Source organism: Vulpes vulpes, chromosome 5, assembly GCF_048418805.1.
Source record: "Vulpes vulpes isolate BD-2025 chromosome 5, VulVul3, whole genome shotgun sequence".
NCBI lineage: Eukaryota > Metazoa > Chordata > Mammalia > Carnivora > Canidae > Vulpes > Vulpes vulpes.
In genome coordinates, this window is record NC_132784.1 from 61,407,996 (window position 1) to 61,435,377 (window position 27,382).

At 48.9% G+C, this 27,382-nt stretch overlaps 2 protein-coding genes across 4 annotated transcripts in view; one reads left to right on the forward strand and one right to left on the reverse strand.

Annotated features, from left to right (window-relative positions):
* DDB1 (damage specific DNA binding protein 1) overlaps window positions 1-15,124 on the reverse strand; it is a 34,740-nt gene extending 19,616 nt beyond the window's left edge. The window contains exons 1-11 of one of the 2 annotated variants that reach the window (XM_072758202.1): window positions 14,641-15,124; window positions 13,673-13,929; window positions 11,950-12,098; window positions 10,469-10,585; window positions 9,895-10,116; window positions 6,976-7,090; window positions 5,934-6,031; window positions 5,024-5,182; window positions 4,311-4,394; window positions 3,420-3,536; window positions 2,677-2,779 (exon numbers count right to left, since the gene is read on the reverse strand). In XM_072758202.1, coding sequence (XP_072614303.1) covers window positions 2,677-2,779; window positions 3,420-3,536; window positions 4,311-4,394; window positions 5,024-5,182; window positions 5,934-6,031; window positions 6,976-7,090; window positions 9,895-10,116; window positions 10,469-10,585; window positions 11,950-11,991 — 1,057 coding nt within the window. In that variant the 5' untranslated portion in view covers window positions 11,992-12,098; window positions 13,673-13,929; window positions 14,641-15,124. Of the gene's footprint in view, window positions 1-2,676; window positions 2,780-3,419; window positions 3,537-4,310; window positions 4,395-5,023; window positions 5,183-5,933; window positions 6,032-6,975; window positions 7,091-9,894; window positions 10,117-10,468; window positions 10,586-11,949; window positions 12,099-13,315; window positions 13,637-13,672; window positions 13,930-14,640 lie in introns of those variants that run through there. The other variant, XM_025987374.2, reaches the window with a different exon arrangement.
* On the forward strand, window positions 13,665-27,215 carry TKFC (triokinase and FMN cyclase). Of its 2 annotated transcripts, none has more exons than XM_025987383.2 (18): window positions 13,665-13,743; window positions 15,080-15,196; window positions 17,972-18,161; window positions 19,280-19,390; window positions 19,464-19,645; window positions 21,330-21,408; window positions 21,741-21,830; window positions 22,591-22,625; window positions 22,705-22,789; window positions 22,882-22,971; window positions 23,516-23,632; window positions 23,952-24,071; window positions 24,227-24,364; window positions 25,421-25,527; window positions 25,632-25,735; window positions 25,873-25,906; window positions 26,017-26,106; window positions 26,446-27,215. In XM_025987383.2, exons 2-18 carry the CDS (start codon window positions 15,194-15,196, stop codon window positions 26,605-26,607), a joined length of 1,737 nt encoding a protein of 578 aa, XP_025843168.1. In that variant the 5' UTR covers window positions 13,665-13,743; window positions 15,080-15,193; the 3' UTR covers window positions 26,608-27,215. The 2 variants fall into 2 exon arrangements, with proteins under 2 accessions (XP_025843168.1, XP_025843166.1); XM_025987381.2 differs by having other exon boundaries at window positions 13,671-13,750.
* Window positions 27,216-27,382: the final 167 nt, after the last annotated feature.

A 27,382-nucleotide genomic window follows, 5' to 3' on the forward strand; every position in this document is an offset into this window, starting at 1 on the left:
TCGGAACACCATTTATTAAACAATTTATTTTTTTTTAAAAATCATCTTTAGGGCAGCCCAGGTAACTCAGCGGTTTAGCGCTGCCTTCAGCCCAGGGTGTGATCCTGGAGACCCGGGATCGAGTCCCACATCGGGCTCCCTGCATGGAGCCTGCTTTTCCCTCTGCCTGTGTCTCTGCCTCTCTCTTTCTGTGTGTCTCCCATGAATAAATAAAATCTTTAAAAATATAAAAATAAATAAATAAAAAAATCATCTTTATCTCACTGAACTGAGATACTACCATCAGCATACACTAAATTCCCACAGGTCTATTTCAGGACTTGTTTTTTAATTTCTGGATTTTTGAGTCTGCTCAAGCAAACTCTGCCTATTAGTGCACCAAAACTATACTTTAATTTACTAAGGTTTAATGGTATGTTTTAGTATCTGGTAGGGCTAGTCCTGTCTTGCTGCTCCTTTTTAAGTCTTCCTGGCTTTTCTTGCTTCTTCCTTTTTCCATTTGGACTTCGGCTTATCTAGGTCAAGAAAAAAACCTCTTGATATTTTTATTGAGATACATTTAATACAAAAATAGGTCAAACAGAGATCACTTTATAATTTAGTTTATAGGACCTTGATATAGTTTTCTTTTCTTTTTTTTTTTAAATGTAAGGAGCACCTTAGATTTTTTTTTTTTTAATTTTTATTTATTTATGATAGTCACACAGAGAGAGAGGCAGAGACATAGGCAGAGGGAGAAGCAAGCTCCATGCACCGGGAGCCCGACGTGGGATTCGATTCCGGGTCTCCAGGATCGCGCCCTGGGCCAAAGGCAGGCGCTAAACCGCTGCGCCACCCAGGGATCCCTTGATATAATTTTCATTTGATCAAGTCTATCCTTTGAATTCTTAAGGAGTATTTTAAAGTTTTTCCTGTACAGGTTTTGCACATTTCTTGTTCAATTTATTCCTTGGTATTTTACCTTTTCATTACTATTGTAAATTGGCTCCTTCCCCTCCAACTATACCTTCTATTTTTTTCTTTTTTTTAAAAGATTTATCTGAGAGAGTGAGAGAGAAAGCACAAGCACCAGAGAATGGCACAGGGAGAGGGAGAAGCAGGCTCCTCACTGAGCAGGGAGTCAGACACAGGGCTGAATCCCATGATCATGACCTGAGCCAAAGGCAGACTGAGCCACCCAGGGACCCCTTGATTGTACCCTCTAGCAGACTGTGTTTTCATATGAATGCTATTGATTTCAGTACATTAATTTTATACCTTGCTGCCTTAATAAACTCTGTCTAGTTTTCAGTCGATTCTCCCAGCTTTTATACTTTTATGATCTCTTCCTAATTCATAACTCTCTATTTCTTTATTTACCTGTTTCTATCCTCTTATTACCTGATAGTCTAATAACTTTTTTCTTTCTTTCTTTCTTTTTTTTTTTTAAAGATTTTATTTATTCATGAAAGACACAGAGGAGAGAGAGAGGCAGAGACACAGGCAGAGGGAGAAGCAGGCTCCATGCAGGAAGCCTGACATGGGACTCAATGCCGGGACTCCAGGATCATGTCCCGGGCCAAAGGCAGGCACTAAACCACTGAGCCACTCAGGGATTCCCACTGAGCCACCCAGGGATTCCCTAATAACTTTTTTTTCTGATGTGCCTTCTATTTGTACCTATGTTTTTGCTTTATGATTCAATCTGGTCATTTTCTTGTAATAGGTGAGTTTAGCCCATTTATATTTACTGATACTTGCCAGATAGATCATACATTCATGCAGATGTTTGATAACAGTTCTATTACCTTGAGTCATGTCTACTATTTATACATAAAAATCTTTCACTGGGACGCCTGGGTAGCTCAGCGGTTGAGTGTCTGCCTTTGGCTCAGGGTGTGATCCCGGAGTCCTGGGGTCAAGGTCGCATCGGGCTTCCTGCATGGAGCCTGCTTCTCCCTCTGCCTATGTCTTTGTCTCTTTCTCTGTATCTCTCATGAATAAAATCTTAAAAAACAAAAAAAACAAAAAAAAAAACTTTCACTATATAGTCTTTCTTTGATCTTTTTGATTAGTATAGCTCTCCTGGAATTTAGGTTTGTATTTTTGTTCCAGAAGTTACTACCAAAAAAAAAAAAAAAAAAAAGTTACTACCTTTATACTTACACCTTTGTATGATATTCTATGATATTCTCAGTCTCCTCTTTTTTCAGGGATTCTATCAGTTCTCTTATAAAAATATTAGACTTAACTTACAAATGTTTCCTTTCCATGTCTCTACTCCTTATGCAATTTTGGTCAACAATATATATTTTCAACTTTACTTGCTTTGCACCTTTTTAATTTTTTTAGAGATTTTATTTATTTATTCATGAAAGACACAGAGAGAGGCACAGACACAAGCAGGAGAAGCAGGCTCCCTGCAGGGAGCCCAATGTGGGACTGGATCTCAGGACCCTGCGATCATGACCTGAGCCAAAGACAGATGCTCAACCTCTGAGCCACCCAGGCATCCATTTGCACTTTTAAATATGTTTAAGCTTCTACCATTTATTTCTCATTAAGACTTTTTTTAAAATTCTTCATCTGACCTGCTTTCCTCTAAGCTCTCACTCATGTGCCTTTACAACACCTAATGAGGCCAAAAGCCAAGGTCACTTAAATAAGATTTGCATCCTATGTCTACCAAAAGGTTACCTTTGATGCCTGGTAAGTCAATGCTGGCATGCTCATGGATTCCGATTCCATTCCGGATGATCCGCAAGGAACCTTCCTTGAAAGCCCCAGAGCAAGTAACCAGCTGCAAGCAGAGAAAAGGTTTCTAAAAAACTACCTTCAGAGGCTGGGGCCATCATACTGATGCCTAGAAGATAAACGAGCTATACCTAAACCCAAGGACCCTTTCAGCAGAGCTAAGTTTGAGGAAGCCGACTCAACAGAGGCTGATTTCCAAGTCTCTCAAATTTACCAAGCAGATAGGACATTCTAGTCCAAGAAGCAAAGAGCAACTACCATTGCTCCTAACAAGCAGGCTTCCATCCTTGAAACCTAGTCTACTAGAAAGATCACAGGATCTGGAGTCAGACACACCTGCCACTTGGAGGTTATGTGACCTTGGACAAGTTACTTGATTTTTTCCTGCCCCAAGCCCTCTCACTTCTTAAATGGTCAAGAATTCCTATCTAAAAAAAAAAAAAAAAAAAAAAAAAGAATTCCTATCTAATTAGGGTACTCATGTGATCACAGATGATGTATATCAGTATCACAGGCCAAAAGATGCACTCAATAAAAGGTAGTTATCCTTGCATCACTGGGATTAATGAGTTATGCTCTTAAAAGTTATCTTCAGTGGGCATGCCCTACTCCAGACAGGCAAGTCTTAAGAGGACATGGTTTGAGTGGGTGTATCAACTATCCATTTTTGGGAATGATCTTCTTACCTGTCCCTGCCCCTGCCTCTCCAGGTCCACCACACACATATCCACAATGGGTCCTAAATTGGTAAAGGTTTCCATGGCCACTACATAGGAGCCTTGTTCATTGCTGTCAACATTGAGCTAAGAAGAAAAAAACAGTTAGTGCTGGAATGCTCCTAAGAGAGCCACCCTAAAGAGGTTATCACCCAAAAGAAACTCTCAATCCTTTTAGATCTGCCCTTCCTGTGCTCCACTGGATGCTTCAACAAGGGGAATGCTGACTAAGGAACATGGTTGGCCTATAGGAGATCCACTCATTATTCAGGAATTTCTCATCTGTGAGTCCCATGGATTATTATTATTATTATTAAGATTTTAAAATTTATTTATTCATGAGAGACACAGAGAGAGGCAGAGACATAGGCAGAGGAAGAAGCAGGCTCCCTGCGGGGAACCCGATGCAGGACTCGATCCCAGGACCCCAGGATCACGACCTGAGCCAAAGACAGACACTCAACCCCTGAGCCACCCAGGTGCCCCCCATGGATAGATTTCAAAGCAGCAGGTTGGAAATTAATGCGTTCTCATGCATTTTTTGGCAGGAATGGTCCAAAGTTTTTGTCTTCTAGACGGGATCTAAAACATTAGACTATGATCTACTTGAAGCTAGGAGTTGGGTCCCATTTATCACTGTATCCACTATGCCCAGCACCTTGCCTGGCACATCTATTGAATGAACTTTTAAGGCAAAGAGCTAGTCAGGGGAGGATGTGAAATCAGCCAAGGAGAAAGCTGCATAGTACAGATGTGGATGAACCGAAGAAATTCTGAGAGGCTCCAAACAGAGGAGAAACTTAAGGAAGAAGCAGTGGAGGTGGCAAAGAAGCAGCCAGAAAAAAGAAAGTATCTTCTCACCTTCACAAGCTGGGAGTCCCCAAGGCGAGACCCAACAAACACAACACCATTATCAAGGTATGTCAAGCATTCAGCAATAGAAGTCTAGAAGAGAGCCAATGGAATGAGAGACATTAGAACCAACACCCCATGACGCAAAAGCAAAATGTCCTACCACCTCGTGAACATCTGCTAAGAAAATGAACAACTGCAGCCATGAGTCCCAAAATGATTCTCCATTTCAAAACCTCAGTTCATACTAAACAAATGTTCCTAAATCTCTGAAGTTTGTGACTCCATTTACCACATCCTTACTGTCAGGAAAATCTATACTTTGTCTTGTAGGTACCTGCTCCAAGTCATCATTTTAATCCCAATGGTTCCAGTTTCCTCAAAATAATTAGATACCTCTAAAATTCACTGCATCATTCATAAACTTTGGGGGGAACTTCTTCCTGGAATTGAATATCAGCATTAGATTAATCTTTAATTCTGAATGGTATCCTTTTTATTTCTCTTCCTTTTTATACTTGAGATAGTGCTCAGCTGTCTGTGAAATTCTTTAACATCTTATTCAAAATCCAACTTCCATAGCAGGACTGACCATTTGTTTGCTGGGTGCTAAGGAGTACAATTCCCAGTCTCACACTGCTCACACTGAGTCACATTCCCAGACTCACATCTGGGGTCACTAGGCCCCTAGGAGAATGTAGCAGAGCAGGGACAATTCCTACCTCTCCGAGGAGCTCCACACGGAGATCTTTGAGGGTGACAGTGCCATCCATCTGTTCCTCCTTCTCCAAAAGCAGCATGAAGAGCCTTCCCTCCATGTCTCCCAGCAGATAGCGGGAACCATTGGGGTCCACACGATTGTGACACACAATTGTGCTTTGCTGCCAAGAGGGAAGACATGGTCATTAGACATTAAATCTACCACAACCAAAGAGCAAACCCTCGTGAACCACTCCCTTTACCAAACCCATCCATTTCACGAGCAAGGAATCCACTTAGCTAAGACTACCTGTGTGAAGACAATTTATTCTGAAGACAACTTTCTGAGAAACTCAATATACCTTAAATGTTTATTTACATCATTTCACTGGAAAATGAAAATATATAGAAAGTAGGAAGCAGCTTGAAGTATTAATTGGACTATATACTAATTCAGATTTTGTTATTTATCCTCACTACTACTGATTACCTCCCACTGTTAACGTTACCATAGATTTTGTTACTTAGGCTTTAACTTAATCTTTTTATTAATTCTTAAAACTTGAAACGTTAAAGTTTAAAACTTTTATAACTAATTTTTTATGTCTATATAACTTATTGCTACATTATCTGCACATGACTTGAGCTCTGAAAACATTGAACAAAATTTGCAAAATTCTCCCCTCCTTCTTAAAGTTGCCCTAGTCAATGGAAAGGGTAAACCTACTTTCATTATTACTTCTTTCTCATAGTTAGCTAGCAAGCTATCAGTAAGCAAAACCAGGCCAATCTCTTTGTATTCCCAATGACCACACAGCAAACACTATGACAGACATCTTTAAACGTCCCTTTGACAAATGAGGAGAAAGAGAGAAGCAGGGTAAGAACAAGGGTGAAAAACAGAGGAGGGAAAATTAAAAGACCACTGCTCACCTTGATGATAGGAGGAGCAATTGCCAGGTATTTGTCACCATTGTGATAGGTGATTGATTCCTGTCCAATGATGATGGCCCCTCCGAAGGGCTCTGGGACTGCAGGAGGAAGGGCAGCATTAGAATGCTCAGCACTTTGGACCCGCCAAGCCCTACAGCAACAAGGGCACTAATCCAGCCAGCCATCTCTGAGGCAAACCTTCAGACAATTATAATTTTTTAAAAATACAGCAAAGTCCAGGGAACATGATAGCTTTAACTGAGATTGCTGGCTGAGAAATTTTAGGCTGGCATTATCTAACCTTAGTAGTATTTTAATTGTCACTCTGTTGGTGCTTCTAAGTTCCTAGGGATGAAGAGTCTTCTCTGTGCTCTTCCACCTGCATTCCTTCCCTTTTCTCTCTGAAATTTTGATCCTTTCCAGCTCGAAGCTTTTATTTTTCTCCTTGTTCCTTAGCTTAATTTCCCCCATTATGAGGGCCACCATGTAGAAAAACCAATTTTCACTTGAGAGTTTTAAAATTTCTCCCCTAGGTGAGCCACATAACATAATGTTGTGACGGGGATACAGGATTAAGAAGCAAAGAGGCCTGGAGTCGGGCCAAGGCTTTGTCAATGAGGCACAGGCATGGGCAAGCCCCACAGGCCAGGCTTCCTCAACTGTGAGACAGTCAAGATTAGATAAGTTCTATAAGGCCCCTGCAGTTTTTAAATGTTATGCCCAACAAAAACATAATGAGAACAATTTCTGCAAGCCACTCTACAAATCAAACGGAGGGTTTTGTAGCTAATCCCTCCACCCCACATAAAGGAAAACTGTACTTTTTGGAAGAAGTAAAAAACAGACAATCCCAAAGACAAAAATGGGAAAAGCAAACGAAAGTACATTTAGAAAAAGGAGACCTCAGGACTGCTGAGTAATGCATGTCCATAATAATAATAGCACTTGAGCACTGAAATGAAGCAGTGAAGGTGAGGCAGGAACAAGGTGAGGAACAGGCCCAGACCTTGTGTGGGGGCACATTTCCAAAACCCCAACCAACCTGCAATCACCATGGAAGCTTCAGCTTCTACATTTTCCTGTTTCCAAGGGCCCTTATTGAACTCCTTCTCTCGGAGAGACACCTCGTAAGTTTTCACATGCCGCCCCTGAGGGTCCTAGGAGAGGAAAGGTGGAGGGTGAGTCCTTAGGACAGGGGAAACCTAAACTGGAAAGGAGTCCTGAAAAGGACAGACCACTACCAGCCAGCATCTGACCATCCCATCATGGTGGCCTTAACCATCCCGACCCATCCGTAAGTTGACAGCCACCAACTAAGGCTATGACTGGGTAGACGGAGACTCAGACCTATTGTTTCTAACAATTCAACCAACCAAGGCAGACTTAAAAATTAGAAAAATCAACCTGGCATACCATACTAATCACTATAAGAAATACAATATACGTACTTATGTATGTGAGTACATACAAGATGTATGTATGGTCTATATTCCTTGGCCTCAAAGAACATATGAAGTAGCTTTAAAAAAAAAAAAATCCACTGAGAAGCTAACTGCATCTAAGAGATTAAAAAATTTGTTTGAGGGGTGCTGAGCTGGCTCAGTCGGTAGAGCTAGCAACTCTTGATCTCAGGGTCATGAGCTTGAGACCCATGTTGGGTGTAGACTACTTTAAAAAGTTTGTTTGATACGATTCTTAAAAGCATTCTGACAGGATGACAGTAGGGAACAGAACATATTGCTCGTCTACAGTTAACTAAAACATCCAGTCCTAACTTTGTCAACACCATCTTCTCTTCCCCCCTCTCCTTCTGAATCATGACTCAAATCAGTGCTAAGGCTGTCAAAGTCACTTCTGAGAGACTGAAAGAACAGAGAGAGATGGCCTTCACAAAGGCCAGATGAAAGCCTAAGAAGTTATGGAAAGAATTCAACAATGTGTTTCAGGGCAGGGGCCACATCTTAATCACTGTTTATAGCTCCTGACACACTTAGAATGACTGCCTTTCACACAGTAAATCCTCAAATATTTACCAATATTTGACTTTTTTCACAAAACAGGGGATACTCATTTTTAGTTGATGAAAGATCTTCCCATCAATGACCAAGGGTAAGACTGAACTTCAGGAAAAGTTCAAGCTGGGGGTTTGATTTGGGCCCCTGAGAGAGAGAGAGAAAGAGAAAGAGAGAGAGAGAGAGAGAGAGAGAGAGAGAGAGAGAGAGAGAGAGACCCACACCCACACAGGAATGAAGATCAGTCACAACTGGCAGCTCTGAGGCTAGGAACACAGGGTCAGCCTTGAAGAGCCAACATCAGTATTTTAATAACCTGGTATTTACAAAACTGAAGAAGGGAAATTCTAAGTTGTTGTTGTTGGTTTTTTTTAAAGATAGATTATTTGTTTGTTTATTTATTTATTTATTTATGAGAGACATAGAGAGAGAGAGAGGCAGAGACACACACAGGAGGAGGGAGAAGCAGGCTCCATTATTTATGATAGACATAGAGAGAGAGAGAGGCAGAGACACAGGAGGAGGGAGAAGCAGGCTCCATGCAGAAGCCCGATGTGGAACTCGATCCCAGATCTCCAGGATCACGCCCTGGGCTGCAGGTAGCACTAAACCACTGCGCCACTGGGGCTGCCCAAATTCTAAGTTTTTATTTCAGCTCTGACTGTTATTTTTTTTTTTTTTTATGATAGTCACACAGAGAGAGAAAGAGAGAGAGAGGCAGAGACATAGGCAGAGGGAGAAGCAGGCTCCATGCACCAGGAGCCCGATGTGGGATTCGATCCCGACGTGTGATTTGATCCCGTGTCTCCAGGATCGCACCCTGCGCCAAAGGCAGGCGCTAAACCGCTGCACCACCCAGGGATCCCCACTGCAGGGGATTTTGTTTGATCTTGCTTACTGTGTTTTGACAGTCAGAGCTGGGGATCCCTGGCTGGCGCAGCGGTTTAGCGCCTGCCTTTGGCCCAAGGCATGATCCTGGAGTCCCGGGATCGAGTCCCACATCGGGCACCCTGCATGGAGCCTGCTTCTCCCTCCTCCTGTGTCTCTGCCTCTCTCTTTCTGTGTCTCTCATGAATAAATAAATAAAATCTTAAAAAAAAAAAAAAAAAAAAAATCCCCTGCAGTAATTTCAACCTCATTCAAATGAACTTGATTTCAACCAGCCTCTGAACTCTTAACACTTATGGTGACACTAAAAAACATACAAAAATACATCAGTATTTTCAATACTTGACACAACTATCAAATGTACCTACACACAGCACTTGGATTCGGACTAGGTTTTCTTCCACCATTTATTCAACCATATGTAAGTGAAATGACCTCACGCTGTATGGCTCTTTGTTTAAAAGGGTAAGATTTTACCAAGATACAAATAAGTTAGTCTGATGCTCTGCCACCCCGCCCCCACTTAACAAATCTGGCTCAGAGAACAGCTGCCCAGGATCAGCTCTGCTAAAGTTTTAGGCACAGACTAAAATAGAAGTCAACAGCCAACAAGTCACCAGAAAGGGAATGCTGGACAAAATGCAAACCTCTCCTTAGAAGACATAAGTAAGGCATGACTGAAACGTTTTTATTTTGCTTATAAGGCCAATTTCTAGATCATTTCTCTACAGTATGTTTTAATAATCCCCTAGCATGCCGTTAAGAGACTCAAAGTATAAACTGGGTCACCCTATAAAATCTCCAAGGTCCACAAGAATGTAATCTCGGGATTAAAACCTGCTACCAGAGCCAGAGAGCTTCCTGCCTCATTAACTACTACTGCACTAGAGACACAACCGAAATCGGACCCATATTAACTATACCACTTAAAACATTTCCAGACGAATACATTAAACTCTCTGCCTACCCTACTACCAAATCCAGACAGTCCAATTAGCGAAAATCAACGCCCACTATGCAAAACCACATAGCTTCTCCCTCTCTCTCCTCTGGCTCTGTACCTGGTAGACAAAGCAGATGGTAGGTGCTTGGCAACCATATAGGAACTTGACATCGATGACATGCAGCTCCTCGAGGCGGATGTTAAAGGCCTTGAGCTCTTTATTGTCCCGGTCTAGCGGAATAACCTTGAAAAGGCCATCATAGAGTCGCAGGCCAATCATCCGGCACTCAGGGTCAATGATGCCAATAATGCCAGTCTCTGAGGGGCGGCCAATACGGTCCTGAGAAGTAAAACTGGGGTTAGGGAAGAACCTCAACATTCAGAGTAATAGAAGATACGAAGCATCTCTTCCCTAAGATGATTTTCAGGGTGGGAATAAAACTAGTGGCATCCACTTGACATGTCACGGAGCCCACATGTTAGTGCACATCTTTTTGCAAAAACACTGAGTCTCAATGAATTAGTACCCTGTCCCCTGGATTCTTCCTTTCTTTGTAAAAGCTCAAACCCTTAGTGTTATCTCTGTTTCTCTGATCACAGAGAGAGCTGCCCCTAGCAGTTCAAGTTTCTTTTTTTGAAACATGACGGCTTTACCCCCAAAAACTCTCATCAGTTTGAAGCAGCCACCTCACCTGGACATTGCCATGGGCTCGCGTTATGATATCAATGCTCTCGCCACTCTGCTTATATTCCAGGATGCAGGCATTGTATTTAGCTGTCAGGATAAACAGTAGGTCCTTGCTCTCCCCCTGGAAACCAATGTAATATCATCAAAAGAAGTTCTTTTTCAAACAAGGATACCTACCCAGCCTCTAAACATCTTTCTTTAAACATGCTAAATTCTTTAAGAACTTTCTTTTCTCCCTAAGAGAAAAGTCCATACTGAGTAGGTAATACACACCCTTAGGGTGTGTGCAAAAGGCCAAAACTGAACCTGGTAAACATCTAGTCTGCACTTTAATGACTGTGCATCTCTACCCTACCTACAATAATGTCTTGTCTGTTTCCATCTCAAGCTAACCTCATTCTGAAAGATGAATATAATGCCTCCTCTAATCTTCTCCAACTATTTGAAGAGAGGAAAAAATAAAACATGAAAAACAAGGGAAGCTAAAATGGACCTACAAAGCCTTACTTAGTTATTAACAGAGCCCCAAAAGAGTAAATATTTTGTCCAAAGGGTTAAAATTAAGATTTTGAATCCACTGCTTACTTGTCAGATTCAGTTAGAATATAATGAAGCAATACGGGTGAAAACATTTGTATTACAATAATGATAATACCGTGATAACCACACAAATGCTTGCTATGTAATAGCTCCTGTGTTATTAAAATATTTCATCTTCACAATAACCCAGAGATTTTCTACTGTTATCCTCATTTTGCAGACAAGCAAATAAGGCTCTGAAAGGTTAAGAGACACCTAAAGTTAAAATTAATAAGGAGGAGCACCTGGGTGGCTCAGCAGTTAAGCAGCTGCCTTTGGCTCAGGGCATGATCCCGGAGTCCCGGGGTTGAGTCCCACATCAGGATCCTTGTATGGAGCCTGTTTCTCCCTCTGCCTATGTCTCTGTCTCTCTCCCTGTCGCTCATGAATAAATAAGTAAAATATTTTTTAAAAAATTAAATAAATAAATAAATAAAATTAATAAGGAATAAAGCTAGGGCTGCCTTAATCTAGAGCCTACTCGCCAAATCAGTATGGTGACCCACGTTTCAAACTGCTTTGATTTCCCCTTCTTTTTTTAAAAAAAGATTTTATTTATTTACTCATGAGAGAACCCAGAGAAAGAGTCAGAGACACAGGCAGAGGGAGAAGCAGGCCCCATGCAGGGAGCCTGATGTGGGACTCGATCCAGGGTCTCCAGGATCACACCCTGGGCTGAAGGCGGCGCTAAACCGCTGAGCCACCAGGGCTGCCCCATCAATTTTTTCTTAGAGTCTCTCTTCTACTTCTAGGAAGCTTGTTCAAGTATACAAATTGAAACCCACCAATCAAAAGAGAAGCTTTTCTCTCCTAAACCTCATTCCACTCATCCCAAGCAAAACTGTAAAACAACATAAAACCATCTAAAACAGTTCTTCATTGCTGGGCCCAACCCAGAGCACTTACCTTGGGCCTGAAGAGCTCCATGACTGCAATCTTCCCATACATGCCCACCTCTTTGACGGGCCGAAGCCCCTCAGCAGTGACCACATAGATCTCCAACCTCGTGTTTTTGGCAATCAACAGGTTCAAGTCTTCGGCTGAAGTAAAGTGTCCTGAAAGGAACAGATCCTCTAACTTTGGAAGCCAGAACAGTATCTAAATAATCCTATCACTTCTACTTAAAAACCTCCAGAAATCTCATTTACTTCGTATATTTCTCTAGCTCCCTCCATTCACTTCCTTCTTGCCAAACCCAGCACCTCGGAAGAGTTCACTTCGTACATTGAAGAAAGCTACTTCCCTAATCAGACTAAGAAAACTGGATTGGGCCTGAGGGCAGCATGTCCTTCAGCTGACAAAGACTGTGAAAACCTTTCAGATTTTACTTCTGTGCCCTCAAATTTTACTTCTCCTACTCAAGCGGCAGACTTACCTAGTTAAGAGACGCTGGGAAGAAAAAAAAAAAAGAGAGACGCTGGGAAGTGTTCATCCCCAGTCAGTCCCTACTTAAATCCTCACAAAATCTTTAACAGCAGAATGAATGCAAATTCTGAGCTTTACATGAAAACACTGTTTTGTCCACACCTCTTGCTTTCCCCACCGGCAACTAATACCCCATCCACACTCCAGAGCTTCCCACTCTCCAAAAACAGAGTTTCGTTTTGGAATCATGATTAGAGTTTACATAAACATACAAATCTGAAGTCTTGGTATTCTGCTAAGAACGTGGATCAGGATGATTATTCCCGGGTTCTGGATTTTGTGTCCTCTGTAATCCTTAAAGAGCCAACAGGCAAACCCAGCACTGGGCTGGGCCATCCAAACCCTCTTTTCCAGCAGCCCCCGCGAGTAAACAACAGCCCCAGGCAAGGAGGAGGACTCTCCTTCGGGTGCAGGCGCACATTCCTCACATCCCTCCACCTCCTGCACCTCCCAGGCTCTCCGACACGGAAATTCTGACCCTCCAAGTCGCCATCACCCCGGCCCCTTCCCCTGACCACACGAGGCCAACCTCGGGGCCCAAGCACCGGCGCACAATCAACTCACACTTCGCTCTGTCCTAGTGGGCCCGTCCCCGTACCCGAAGGCCAAGCGACCTCCCAGAACGGAAGGGACCCTCCACGCAGCTTCTGCCCCCCAGAAGGCGCGTGCTGAAGGCAGCTTCTCTAAAGTCGTGGGCCGGGGGGGGGTGGGGGGAGAGCTCGGCCGCCGGCACCTTCCGGTCCAGGGACTCGGCCCCGCCCGGCCGCCCCGGGGGCCGCGGGCCTCCCTAGGCCTCGGTTCGCCCCGGCTCCCTCCCTCGCGAGGTCTCCTGCCCCGGCAGCCTCACCGGTCACGCAGCCGTTCACGGCGGTGGGCTTCTGGGCCGTTACCACGTAGTTGTACGACATGTCGAGGTCTGGGGCGGCACTCGAGCGCAGCGACAGAGAAAGGGACACAGGCGAAGAGACGGCGGCCCCCACCCGCGCGCGGCGAACTCCACTGCCTCTGCCTCTGCCTCTGCCTCCGCCCCGGAGACACGTTGCGGGCCAGAGCGGCCGCGTCGCGGGGCATCACGGGACGGCCTCCCCTGGCCTCTTGGAGGACTCGCGGAGCCCGAGGCGGCCAATCGAAGGAGGCCCCGCCCCGAGGCCCCGCCCCCGAGGCCCCCGGAGGCCCCGCCCCGAGGCCCCGCCCCGTCTCTTACCGCCGGAGCCCGCAGTGCCCGGATGAGAGCGCGCCGTCGGGGGTCGTGGAGGAGCGGCGGCCGCTGCGGAGGTGTTCGGTGCGGGCGCGAGCGGGTGGGGGGCTGCGCGGGCTTCCTCTCCGCCCTCGGAGCCTACCCGCCACCCTCAGCCCCAGTCCGTGGCCCTCGCTCATCCGTAGATTCTGTCCTCTCCGCCTTCCATTGCTCCGGGAGCTGTCGAGGCTCTTCTCGTTTGGAACCGGAAGTGCTGCAGAGGGCTGGACGGGGACGGGGGTGACAGCAGTGTGTGCGCCTCCCCGGCTAGAACCGAGGGCCGAGGGCCGCACCTCCCCCTGCCTAGCACCCCCTGTTCCTCCGCTCTCAGCCGGTTCCCTCACCTGACCCTGGCCTCACCTCTCACCTCGAAGGACACTAGGAGGCTCGCCTCTCCCTTTAAAACTGTTCTATTTTTCTGACTTAGAGGAGCCCACTGGGCCCTTTGCCCGGCTATGTTAGCGTCCCTGCTGCTGTACCAAATTCTGGCCTCAAACACAAAACTAGAATTTTCCTGGTTAATGTTCCAGGAAAGCAGTCAGCCCCGCAATCTCCAGGCCACTTCACATCAGACAGGCTTTGCAAAGAGTAGGGGAAACCACGAGGCCTAGAAAAGAAAGCAACCTCCCTTTTACGGATGAGGAAGCGGAGGTTTGGGGACTTGGTTCACCTAAGATCGCCCGGTCAGGCCGAGGCAGAGCTAGGTGGGGGATCTAGTGCCAATTCTTTCTGTTGCAGACACAGCGTAAGTTCTTGGATGACCCCAAGATACCTTTGCACAGGCTGAAACTGCAGGGAGCTAAGATGTCTTTGTAGTTTATTTGTGTGGTTTCCCACACCAAGGACTCTGCTTGACTTTGGAGGCCCTGAATTACTGGTAAAAGAACACAGCCTTTGTAGAAAGACTAGGCTTGGTTTTGGATGCTCCTTCTTACCAGTACGATCTTGGACAAGTCACTAGAGCTCTCTGAGTCTGGTCCCCAGAAGTAAGACAGAGTCACAGCTTCAGTTGCCTCCTTCCTGGTGTGGTGCCAAGACCAAGTGTGTGAAGGTCTTCGTAAACTAATTCACTGCACACAATACCCATGTAAGAGATGAAGTTACTCTGTGGGTAACGGCTCTTGTGATGAGATAGGGTGCTGCTCCCGGGCATAAAGGCAGCCCTATGCCCAACATGAATCAGTCTGTCTTCTGGCAGCCAAGCGCAGGTGTGAACCTTGCTCAGCCCCACGCTCTTCCCCATCCCCAGTGCACGTACTAGAGTTTGGACTTGGATCAAAGTCTGGGGCAGCTCCCTCATTACTAGGGCCCTGGAAGCGTGACTGCCAGTAGGCTGCCAGTGCCTCCAGCAGCTCATACTGTCACCCTCTTCAGGTGCTGCTGCTACCTTCACTGTGAGTAGACCCGGGGAGCATCCACAGGATTTCGAATCCTCTGGCAGTTCATTGCGAAGGTGTGGATTCAGCGTGCTTTAGAGCCTTCCCCACCATGGTGAGTGCCCATGAGGGCCAGGGCAGAAGAAGGACACTGTGGTCTTGGAGCAGTGGAGGTGCCAGCTCTAGGCATGCTGAAGTTCCCTACACCCTGACCAAGAGATGCTGCTGCCGCCTGTGATTCAGAGAGGTTAAGAGAGAAGGTCACCCTCCCTCTTAGGGCTAGATCCCTACTTCCCTCCATTGCCCAGGGCTGCAGCTCCTGAGTCCCTGCAGGGGCCATCTGGTCCTGGTCTAGGTAATACGTTTAGATTAGAACCTTAGATTACAATGTTAATAATTACTTACTCTGAATAGACATTATATCAACAGCAGAAGGAGCCATGAAGGATCTGATGCCTGTTCCTGAGCCGGGGACAAGTGTGGGCTAGTCCCAGAGGTAGGATCTACACTGTGGGAGGCTCAGCATGCCCCTGGGCATTGTTCCAGGCCCACTCTAGAACTAGATCCAAACCAAAGCAGGCCTTGGACAGCCTTGGGTTCAAATTTCAGCCTGTCACCAACCAGAGACCTTCATACAAGAGACTCGTCTTCCCTGAGCCTTTCCCCACCCCCACCCCCATCCTCAATGTGAGGCAGATTAAGGCCCAATCTCCAAGTGGCTGTGAGCTATTGATCAGACTAGAATCCTGGGGTCCTCACTCAGTGCCTGATCAACTTTTCCTTTTCCATCCTGTCAGGCTACTGAGAACCAGGATTGGTCCTAGTCTCCGAGCCCTCCTCTGGCTCTGTTTCAGAAGTGGTTGCAAATCCCAGGCAGGACTGTCAGGGATGGTGGGGGTGGAGGTGGGGGACACATTCTTGGAGGGTGATGGCACTGGAGGCTGGGCTTGAAGTTAAGACCAAATCACAATTTCTTTGCATATTCCAGTCCCCGGAGGGCTCTCAGAGCTACAAGCCTATGTCCTTACTAGGCCAAGACCTCTGCCAGTCTCAGCCTCCCTTCAGCCCCTGGGGAAAGCAGCATGATAAGGCTAAAATGGAACTCTCTTTGGAGCCAGGCCGACCTGGGCACTTGCTGTCTGTGTGACCTTTAGCAAAGTCATTAAACTATGCCTTGGTTTCCTCTCCATGCCAATCTTTTCTCCATAGGTTATTGGGAATATTTATTGAATGAAATATGCTCAAAAAGCACTTAGACCCCGCACCTGGCTTTTAGTCAATACCTGGAAACAGAGCCAGGAATAACCGGGTTTTTTTTCTGCTTGCTTCCTGCTGACCTGGGCTGCTCTCCTTAGCCCAGAGTAAGTGGGCTCAGCCCACTTTCCTTAGCCCAGGAAAGGCCAGAATTTGCTCAAAGGAACCAAGTGCCTGCAGGGAAATGCCCCTTGACAGGCTCAGCTGTGCTGCCCAGGGCCACCAGGCGGCGCTGGGAACCTGCCCTCTGGGCCTCTGTTGGGCTGCTGTCTCTCTTGGGGACAGAGGCAGAAGCTGCAGCCTGCTCTACAAACCTCGTTCAGCTCACACCAGCTCTTCAGAGCCTGTGTGAGAAAGGGAGTAACCGTCGTTTATTCAGTTCTTTTCCATAACAGGTATATACTCTAGTTTATTAAGTCACCGATTCACTAAAGAAGACAAAGGTCAGAACAACAAGGTGGCTTCCCTGAGTTCTCACAGCTGGTGAGAGGCAGACAGGGGATTTGAACCCAAGAGCTCATGACCGCAAAACCCAAACCCTGTGCCACTCTGGCCCCAAGGCTGCCTACTGCTGGCACCCTGTGTCAGCTCAGCTCTACCTTCAGGCCAGTTGCTCGAGACCCTGCTACCAGAGTTTCCCCATGGCCAGGTCCCACCTTCTGCTTCTGAGGACCTGCCCACCTCTTCCTCGTGGTCATTGGTCACTCAAGTCATTCTAACTGGCTTCCTGGCCCGGCTACCGTACGATTTTACCACCATGGTGTGTACTCTCCCTCTGCTTAGAATATCCTCTCCTTTTTCCCTACCACCCCACACCATGGCTCTCACATTCTTTGCTTTCCTAACTCCTACTTATCCTTTGCAGAGACTCCCAGGATCTACTGAGGAGGTGGTACAAGTGCATTCCTCTTGTGTAGCACTTCCCATAGCATGTGGAAATGATATTTGTGTTTCCATCAAGGGCAAGACCAGCATTCTGTTATGTCTTCACTCCCAGTGCCTTGCACTAGGAACCCGGAGAGGCTCAGGAAGTGTTGTTTGTCCAGTACCAGAGGCCCTAGTTGGAATAGCAAATGAGTGTGGGGTCTCTTTTGTACCTTCTGGCACAGGTGCCTCAGCGTGGAGCTTCTCCTCTGACAGGAGAAGGCTGTTGGGCCCTAATTTTATGAATTTTTTCTAGACTCAAGACTCTGGTTCCTTTCTTTTTTTATACTGAGGCTTTTTTCCAGGTAAATTTAAGCCACGGTCCAAAACATGCCATACATTTTGCTGTCAATAAGTAGTCCCAAATATAGAGAACTCACAGAAACATCCAGCTAATAAAGTCATGCCCAATTCAAATTACTGCTGTGTCCCTGGAGTTTTTATGGCTGAGGAGTCTTTTTTTTTTTTTTTTAAGATTTTTTTATTTATTTATGAGAGACACAGAGAGAGAGAGAGGCAGAGACACAGGCAAAGGGAGAAGCAGCCTCCATGCAGGAAGCCCGGACATGGTACTGGGCTGAAGGCGGCGCTAAACCACTGAGCCACTCGGGCTGCCCTAGCTCAGGAGTCTTAACCATAGCATTGTGGCTGGGCAGCATGGGAGTGTCCCTGTCGCTATACCTGGAACTTCCTCCTGACTCTTCTCTTGTAGAACTCCAAGAAGCTGGTGAACACAGTGGCAGGCTGTGCTGATGATGCCCTTGCTGGTCTGGTGGCCTGCAACCCCAACCTGCAACTTCTACAGGGCCACCGTGTGGCCCTCCGTTCTGACCTGGACAGCCTCAAGGGCCGGGTGGCACTGCTGTCAGGTGGGGGCTCTGGCCATGAGCCTGCCCATGCTGGTGAGTAGTCTGGGCCAGAGGTGGGGGCCAGATGCTAGGCAGAGTGGATGGGGGCTCCCGGAAGATCCTCAGTGCTGCTAGGACAGAGCCCTGGTCAGGTCCTGATTCCTTTTTGTTTGTTTATTTTTTAAGATTTTATTTATTTATTCATAAGAGACACACACAGAGAGAGGCAGAGACACAGGCAGAGGGAGAAGCAGGCTCCTTGTGGTGAGCCCGATGCAGACTTGATCCCAGGTCCCTGGGATCACGACCTGAGCCAAATGTAGATGCTCAACCACTGAGCCACTCAGGTACCGTGGTCCTGGTTCCTACTGTCTCAATCCCTGAGGCTGTGATCTGGGGCCAGTCATGGTCTTTATCTGGGCTTCAATCTGTATGTCTTTAAAAACACAAGGTTGGGCCAAATCATCTCTGAGGCCCTGGCAGTTCTGTGAATCCTGGCTTTCCAGGCCCCCACTGACCCTTTCCCTCCCTCATGAAGCCTTCTTGACATTTCCAACCTAGGGTGGTATCCCTTTTCTGAATTCCCACCCCACAGTTTCACATGCAACACAGACAGTTGTGGATTGCTTCCTGTTCAGTGCCAGGCGTGTGAGCCTTCTCAAGAACTTCCGGGTGTGGGGGCGGGGCGGGGGGGACACCACGCTTTGTCCCCTGTAACCTTTCCTATCTCTCTTGACAAATCCATCCCTCCACTAAGCAACCTTACCTGTTGTTACCTGGTACTGTTTGGGGCCCTAGGGGTCTAACAGCAAACCAGAAAATAGGGGTCTGCCCTCACAGAGCTTCTGTTCTCCTTTGGGGAGACTGTAACCAGGTAAACACGTAAGTGAAGGAAAGTATCCCGAAGCATGTGTAGTGAAGTAGCAAAGACAAGAGAACAGGGAAAAGGAACAGGGAGTTGCTAGGGATGGGGTGATGACTGCCTCGGTTGGGAGATCAGGGGAGGCCTCTCCAAGGAGACTGCTCTTCAGGAAAGGTCTATGGAGGGCGACCCAGATGCTCTTTCAGCACCAAGCACACAGTGGGGCTCACCAAACCATGAAGCCCAGGAGCGTGGGAAGCCCTGAAGATGGCAGGCACAGGTCCCCAGCCAGCATCTCCTCCATTTCTAGGTTTCATAGGGAAGGGGATGCTGACAGGGGTCATCGCGGGGGCTGTGTTCACCTCCCCAGCAGTGGGCAGCATCCTGGCAGCCATCAGGGCAGTGGCCCAGGCAGGCACAGGTAAGCCTAGTGTGTGGGAGGGCTGCTGTGGGGAAGGCAGGCACTGATGGGGTCCTGCTGGCTGCTCCTGCAGTGGGGACCCTCCTCATTGTGAAGAACTACACTGGGGATCGGCTCAACTTCGGCCTGGCCCGGGAGCAGGCCCAGGCTGAGGGCATCCCCGTGGAGATGGTGGTCATTGGAGATGATAGTGCTTTCACCGTCCTGAAGAAGGCAGGCAGGCGGGGACTCTGCGGCACAGTGCTCATACACAAGGTGAGATTTCCCACCTGGGACGCTGGCTGGCCAGCACCCCTCACCCCCAACCTTCTCATTCCAGGCAGCACCTGGACCTTTCCAGCCACCCCATCCCCCCAGGACCACTCCTTCCCCCGTGCTCCCTGATCCAGGAAGGCCCACCATCCCCTGAACCACCTAAGCCCAGAACCGAAGCATTCTTCCCAGACCCTTCCCTCTACTTCCCCCACACCGAGCCAGTTGCCCTGTCCTAGTGATCTGACTTCCGAATTGCCCCTAGAATGCACATGCCTCTCGGAGCCCTGCCCTTCCTGTCCCAGCTTTGGTTCGGTGCCCATGTGCTCATGCCCAGCTGGCTGTAGCTGCTCCTCCCTGGGCTCCCCACCTGCTTCCTGCCAGGCTCCTCCAACGTGTGTGTTCCTCACACTGCCCCAAAGGTGTCTTTTGAAAATGTGCATCTGACCAGGGTTGTCCGCCTGCTGAAATCCCTCTAGGGTTCCAGGAGTCAACCTAGGCTTCTTGGTCAGGCGCCCACCACACTCTTTTTTTTAAATTTTATTTATTAAAAATAAAAAAATTTATTTATTTATTCATGAGAGACACAGAGAGGCAGAGAGGCAGAGGGAGAAGCAGGCTCCATGAGGGAGCCTGATGTGGGACTCCATCCCAGGTGTCCAGGATCACACCCTGGGCTGAAGGCAGCGCTAAACCGCTGAGCCACCAAGGCTGCCAGCGCCCACCACATTTGTCCCTCCTCCCTGATTTCTTTTTTTTTTTCAAAGATTTTATTTTTATTTATTTATGAGAGTGAGAGTGAGAGAGAGAGAGAGAGAGAGAGAGAGAGGCAGAGACACAGGCAGAGGGAGAAGCAGGCTCCATGCTGGGAGCCTGACGCGGGACTCAGTCCCAGGACTCCAGGATCGGGCCCTGGGCCGAAGGCGGGCGCCAAACCGCTGAGCCACCCAGGGATCCCCCTCCCTGATTTCTAAATTCCTTTCTTGTCAGCCCTCATAGGCTCCCGTAATACCAATTCACTCCACACCTGGCTGCAGCTCTGGGACTTTGCTGATACCTAGCCTGAGACTATGAAAATCCTTTCCCTGTTCAACCCCGCTTTGGCCTGGCTAACTTCCTCAGTTCCATGAAGGGCCAGCTCTGATGTCTGTCATGTGGGGAGGCTTCCCTTCTCAGTGCTCCCATCCTGTTGTGATGTACCCCCTCCCAGTTAGTGTTGGGTTTGTGTCTGTTTCCCCAACCTCACCCTAGATTCAGAATTTCTCCAAGATTGGGACTGTCACTCAGTCACCTTTTTTTTTTTTTAGCACACACTAAATGCTTGGCAAAAAGTGGGTGGGTGTGCAGGTTGGGAGAAGCTGCTGCCATGCATGTGCCATGAGAAAACTCTAGGCTGGTCATCAGGAAACTGGCTGCCAAATAGCTGTGTGACACTGGACCAGTCACCTCCCTTCTTTGGGCCCCTTTCTACATTTGCAAAGTCCCTTCTGGTTCCAACAGATTGGGGTTCTAGAAAATTCCAGGCAGGTGCCCTGTGAATGCAGAGGGTGCATTGTTCTGCCCAAAATAGGGTGGGCCAGGCTGATGGGACAGAACTGGTATGCCTTCTGCCCAGCTGGAAACAGCCCCGGCCCCTTCTCTCCACAAACAGCACACTGACTCCTTCCTCTGATCTGTGGGGGGACAGGTGGCTGGTGCCCTGGCTGAGGCAGGTGTGGGGCTGGAGGAAATCACAAATCGGGTGAGCGTGGTTGCCAAGGCCATGGGTGAGTGCCAGCCCAGGGATTTGGAAGGGGAAGGTGGAAGGTCAAGGATGACCTTGGGACAGACTAGGCACAGGTTCCCTGCAGGTGCATAGAAGGACTTTCTGGGCGATTCCCTGGGGGCTGAGGGAAAGTCCCTGGGGCCATTCCTGGGGTCCCATAGCCTTGGGTCCCCAAGGTGTGTTTCTCCCTCACCAGTGAGGTGAAGAGTGTGGCAGCCTGGCTCAGTGAAGAGGGCTGTGGTGGGCAGGGCCCCCAAGGAATGGCTTCTGCCCAGCCTGACACCTGACACCAAGAACAGAGCAGTCACCCTTTCCATGCCTCACTTCCCACAGGGACCCTGGGAGTGAGCTTGTCCTCCTGCAGTGTCCCTGGCTCCAGACCCACCTTTGAGCTCTCACAGGATGAAGTAGAGCTAGGCCTGGGTAAGTTTGGGGCCACCCTTGGCCTGGCCCTGCCTGTGCTCTGATTTTCCCCATATCTTCTACCCTGGGAGCTGTCTTCTTTGTTCACCTGGACCTGGTGCCATAGCGCTCTTAGTACTTTTTTAAGCTTTTTTTTTTTTTTTTTTTCAGTTTATTTAAGTAATCTGTATACCCAATGTGGGACTCAAACTCACAACCCTAAGACCAAGAGTCATATGCTTTTCTGACCAAGCCAGCCAGGTGCCTCATTGTATTTTTAAGTGGGCACTGGAGGCCCTTCTGGCACAGCCTGCATGGTCTCTTTACCTGCTTTGCTGTTCATACCCAGGGCTCTGGCCACAGGAGCTCTGTGCCCCACCTACCTCCTTGCCTTTGCTCACACCATTTCTGGGCCCTCATGCCCCAGCCAAAATGCAGGCCTCCTCTCAGAAGTGGTTCAGAGGCCACCCATCTCCCCTCTTCCTCCCCATTGTGCTTCCAGAGTGATGAGCAGAGGCCATGGGGCCTCACTGTGATTGCTTCTAGTTAAAGCTACTTAACTAGTTAAAAGGTAAGTAGTTAAGGCTCTGGCTGTGTCCACCACCCAGCCATAAGCTCCCAGGGAGTGGAGACTGTATCTTTTTCATTATTCTGCCCATTGCTCCCCACACTCCTCACATCCACGGCGCCTAGCCTAGTGCTGAGCACTTTGTAAATCCTTGAGAAAAACATGATGATTGAATCCCTCATATGGGCCAGTGGTGACTGAGTCTATCCACAGGGATCCACGGGGAAGCTGGTGTGTGCCGCATAAAGGTAAGTGGACTCCCTGGCCTGGGCTGGTCTAAGACCAAGGCCTTCCAGCACCACTCACTCCTGGCTCTCGCTCTGCCAGATGGCAAGTGCCAATGAGATTGTGACACTCATGCTGGACCACATGACAGCCTCCTCCAACGTGTCCCATGTGCCTGTGCAGTCCGGTGAGGGGTTGTCCCGCTGTCTCCCAGCCTTTCCTCCTACTCTGGGCAGGGCACCTAGTGAGTCTCACATGGGTGTTGTGTCTGCAACACAGGTTCCTCAGTGGTGCTGATGGTCAACAACCTCGGTGGCTTGTCATTCCTGGAAGTGGGCATCATAGCTGATGCTGCTGTCCGCACTCTGGGTGAGCCCCACACCCTGGAAGGGGACCTCCCCAACCCCTGGCACACCTTTCCCTGCAGCCCTGTGAAGCTGGACAGAAGTAGCCATGATGGGGTCTTGTGATGGCCCAGAGCAAGGACTGTGTGGGCAGACTAGCCCAAGCCAGACCATCATGGTGCCAGCTGATTGCTGGGTGCCTTGAGCCTCTCTCCTCATCTGTGAAGAGGGGACAACAGTAGTTCCTGCCTTTTAGGGTTGCTGTGAGGATTATGTGAGATTACACAGACATATCCCACTTAGCAGCAGGGCCTGGCACCCAGTTAGAACTCAATAAAGGAGACTTGTGATCATCTGTGTGCCCTATAGAGGGGCACCTCCAGGGAATGTGGTTGTTCGGGGCATCCTTGAGGGATGACCTGAGGGAATCTGGCCATCTCACTACTAACTTTGGGTTCCAGCTTCCAAAGTCCTTGTTGTCCTCTTACTGTTTCCTTCTCTGATGCTCTGAGGATGATCGCCCAGCCTCCCCTCCTTCCCTCATGGACTCCCATGCTCTGGTATTGCAGAGGGCCGTGGGGTGAAGATCGCCCGTGCCCTGGTGGGCACCTTCATGTCAGCCCTGGAGATGCCTGGCATTTCTCTCACCCTTCTGCTGGTGGATGAGCCTCTCCTGAAACTGATTGGTGAGACCTGGAAGTTGGGGTCATCCAAGCCAGGCCTCCTTTTAGCCAGAAGGAGCCATAGGGGACTTGGAGAGACCTCATCAGGGCTGACCGTGACCTCTACAGAGACACTCTTTGTGGTTTCTCCAGCCTTCAGCTCTCATTTGAGTTGATATTAGGATCCTCCCTAGGGACCCTCCATGACGCTTCCCTTATAAATAGTAGGCACTTGGTACTTGCTTATTGATATGGAGGGAGCCAGACACCAGGTGGGGAGTCCAGGCCCCACTTGATCCCTGACTAGCTGACCTGTGTCTCTGAGTCATCCTGCTGTCCCTAGATGCTGAAACTACGGCATCAGCCTGGCCTAATGTGGCCAAAGTCTCTGTGACTGGGCGGAAGCGGACCCGAGCAGCCCCTGCTGAGCCTCTGGAGGCCCCTAATTCCACTGTTGCAGAAGGTACCTTGCTGTTGTGGCGGGTGGCCCTGGGGCTTTGGCCCATGCCCCAAGGGTGCAGGATATGCAGGGGCTCTTGTACCCACACATCCCACACTGGTCAAGGTGGGCTGTGAAAGGGCCAAGTGGGCCTCTGTCACACTGTCCTCCATCTGCAGGTTTGGCCTTGAAGCGGGTGGTGCTTGTGATGGAGCGGGTGTGCACCACCCTCCTGGGCCTGGAGGAGCATCTGAATGCCCTGGACCGCGCTGCTGGTGACGGGGACTGTGGTACCACCCACAGCCGTGCTGCCAGAGGTTGATGCTAGGGTCCCTCTGGGGTGGAGACAGGGGTTGGTGTAGAATATGGGTTCTGAGATTTTGGCATTTCATGAACCAGAACAATTTCAAAAGCATGGGGAGTGTTCACATGGAATGGCCAACATTTTATTTTGCCAAGAGATCATTCATAGAATCTGGCACCCCTTTCACCTTTTTTTTTTTTTATTAGAAAAGACTCTCCTAATGCTACAAATGTAGCAGGGTGGTCATTGCAAAATAAAATGTAATCTTTTTAAGATTTATTTTGTGGGGAGAGAGAAACTCAAGCAGACTCTGTGCCAAGTGTGGAGCCCAACACTGGGCATCCTATGACCCTGAGATCATGACTTGAGCTGAAACCAAGAGTTGGTTTGCACCACCAGCTGTACCGCCCAGGGGCCCCAAATGTAATCTTTTAAAAATTACATATTTATGTAGGTATATGTGTATGTATATGCCCCAAGATCAGGAGTCGCATGTTCGACTGAGCCAGCCAGGCATCCCAAAATGTAGTTTTATAGTGAATAACTTTAGGTTCAAGGGAAACTCAATATAATTGTCCTTATTTTTCTCAGCTTACTGAGACTAATGAAAAGCTCTTAATTATCCAGCATAGTTCTATCAAGAATTAGGCCTACCCCAGGCCTGGCACAGCTCTCAATGCTCTGAATAAAACAGTGAGCAAAGCAGATAAAACTCCCTGCCCCCGAGGCTTGTGGCTTATGGTCAGGTGGGGGAGGTGAACAGGCTACAGGAAATATCAGTGACTAAGATAGAGGATGGCGGTACAAAGGGCTGAGGAGGAGAAATGAAGCAGGGAAACGAGGCACGGAACATCTCAGGATGAGGGTGTATGGGGGAGGCCTCACCTCCTAGGTGACTGCCAAGGTCCCTATCATTCCCCATTTCCCAACCCTGCCCAGACCGCACACAGGATGTGGAAAGGGAGCTTTGAGAATCTCCTGGGTTGATTCCCTCAGTCTCTGCCAATGAGGTCAGGGCACAAGCAGATGGAAGGGAGGGGTCTCTGAATTCATTTTTCTCTGCCTGCAGCAATCCAGGGGTGGCTGAAGGAGGGTCCACCCCCTGCCAGCCCTGCCCAACTACTCTCCAGATTGTCCCTCCTGCTCCTGGAGAAGATGGGAGGCTCATCTGGGGCGGTGAGTACGAAGAGGCACTGGGACCAAAGGGCTGACACAGTGGGCTGCCAGGCTGCCTGAGGCCCAGGCCAGCCCCACGTGCTCAGTGTTCTGGTCCTCCCCAGCTTTACGGCCTGTTCCTGACTGCAGCGGCCCAGCCACTCAAGGCCAAGACAGACCTGCCAGCCTGGTCTGCTGCCATGGATGCTGGCCTGGAGGCCATGCAGAAGTGAGCCAGAACCCCATGCCTTAGACCAAGGGTGGGCTAGGAGCAGTGAATGGTGTCACCTGCTCCCAGCCAGGCCCTGTCCCTACCCCCAAAGTGAGTCCCTGCAGGGAGTCTAATTCATCCTCCTTCCCTGCCAGGTATGGGAAGGCTGCTCCAGGGGACAGGACTATGGTATGTATTCAGCCCAGCCTTTCCCTTTCCCTCTCTTGAGTATGGAAGCCCTGGAGGCCACTGTCAGTGGCAGGGCCTATCCTCAGTCCCCTCTCCCTCACCATATCCAGCTGGATTCCCTGTGGGCAGCAGGGCAGGAGCTCCAAGCCTGGAAGAACCCAGGGGCCAATCTTTTCCAAGTTTTGACCAAAGCAGTCCAGGTGAGTGAGGCTGGACCCAGCGACCCAGGAAGACAGACTTAGAGCCACCAGGCTCGCATATCTGTAGGACTTTGAGCAAGTTAATATCCTTCCTGTACCTGTTTCCTCCTCCAAACGTGGAGAGGAGTACCTGTCTCCGGGTAGCTCTGAGGCTTGAGATATGTGGAGCCCCAAGACAGAATCTAAGACATTGCAAGCCCTCAGTAGATGGTAGTCTCTTGCCTTGCTAGAGGTAGGTGACAGGTGACCTCTCTACCCTGATGACAGTACTTGGGGTGCTAACAGAGCTGGGACAGGAGGGTAAAAGGTCCTTGAACCTGCTCCCACACTTCCACCCAGAGTGCAGAAGCTGCAGCCCAGGCCACCAAGAACATGGAAGCTGGAGCCGGAAGAGCTAGTTACATCAGCTCTGCAAAGCTGGATCAGCCAGACCCTGGGGCAGTGGCAGTCGCAGCCATCCTCCGCACCATCCTGGAGGTCCTGCAGAGCCAGGGTGTGTGAGGGCCTCCTGGAGTGCCTCCTGGGCCGCAGGGCCTCTCTCACTGCTGTGCACAGGTGGCCAGTCACTTCCTCCTGTTTTCCCACTGTTACCCTCCCTCACCCCTTGTCCCTGTAGCCTGTCATGAGTTCAGCAGAGAACCCTCTGCCAGCCTCCAGAATTCCTACAGGAATGCAGGCTGAGTGGGTCATGTACTGCTTTAGCCCTGCCTTTTCTCATTTAGAGAAAAGGCACCCAACTCCTTCTGGGTCATGCCGCTCTGCCCCCAGCCACCGTGGGGCCTCAGTGATACGCATTTTCCTAGGGTGGCAACATGGCCTTTAACTGGCCATGCTAATTTGGTTTTAAGGCTCCCTGAGAAAGGCCTGACCATGAGTGAGTGTGGAAAAGCAAGCGAATAAAAAACCAGATTGAAACAAGAGCTTCTGGGGATCCCTGGATGGCTCAGCAGTTTAGCACCTGCCTTTGGCCCCAGGGCGTGATCCTGGGGTCCTGGTATCGAGCCCTGGGTTGGGCTCCTTGCAGGGAGCCTCTTTCTCCCTCTGCCTGTGTCTCTGCCTCTCTGTGTCTCTCATGAATAAATACTTAAAAAAAGAAAGAAAGAAAGAAAGAAGAGCTCCTGCTGCTGAGGGATCTTTTTCCAAGGGTGTGAACCAGTAGGTCCACTACTGCCCCAGGTGCTAAGGCCTCAGCCCCTGGTTGGAATGATCATGACCCATCCACTACCACCCCACCCAAGGGCAGGGTCTGCGCAGCTGGGCTGGCTCTACTGGGATC

Bases quoted from the DNA above. Each gene is read 5' to 3' on its own strand.
- TKFC (XM_025987383.2), top strand. The intron at 19,391-19,463 runs GTAAGCCTAGTG...CTGCTCCTGCAG, and splicing joins AGTGGCCCAGGCAGGCACAG to TGGGGACCCTCCTCATTGTG. The intron at 22,626-22,704 runs GTAAGTGGACTC...TCGCTCTGCCAG, and splicing joins CTGGTGTGTGCCGCATAAAG to ATGGCAAGTGCCAATGAGAT.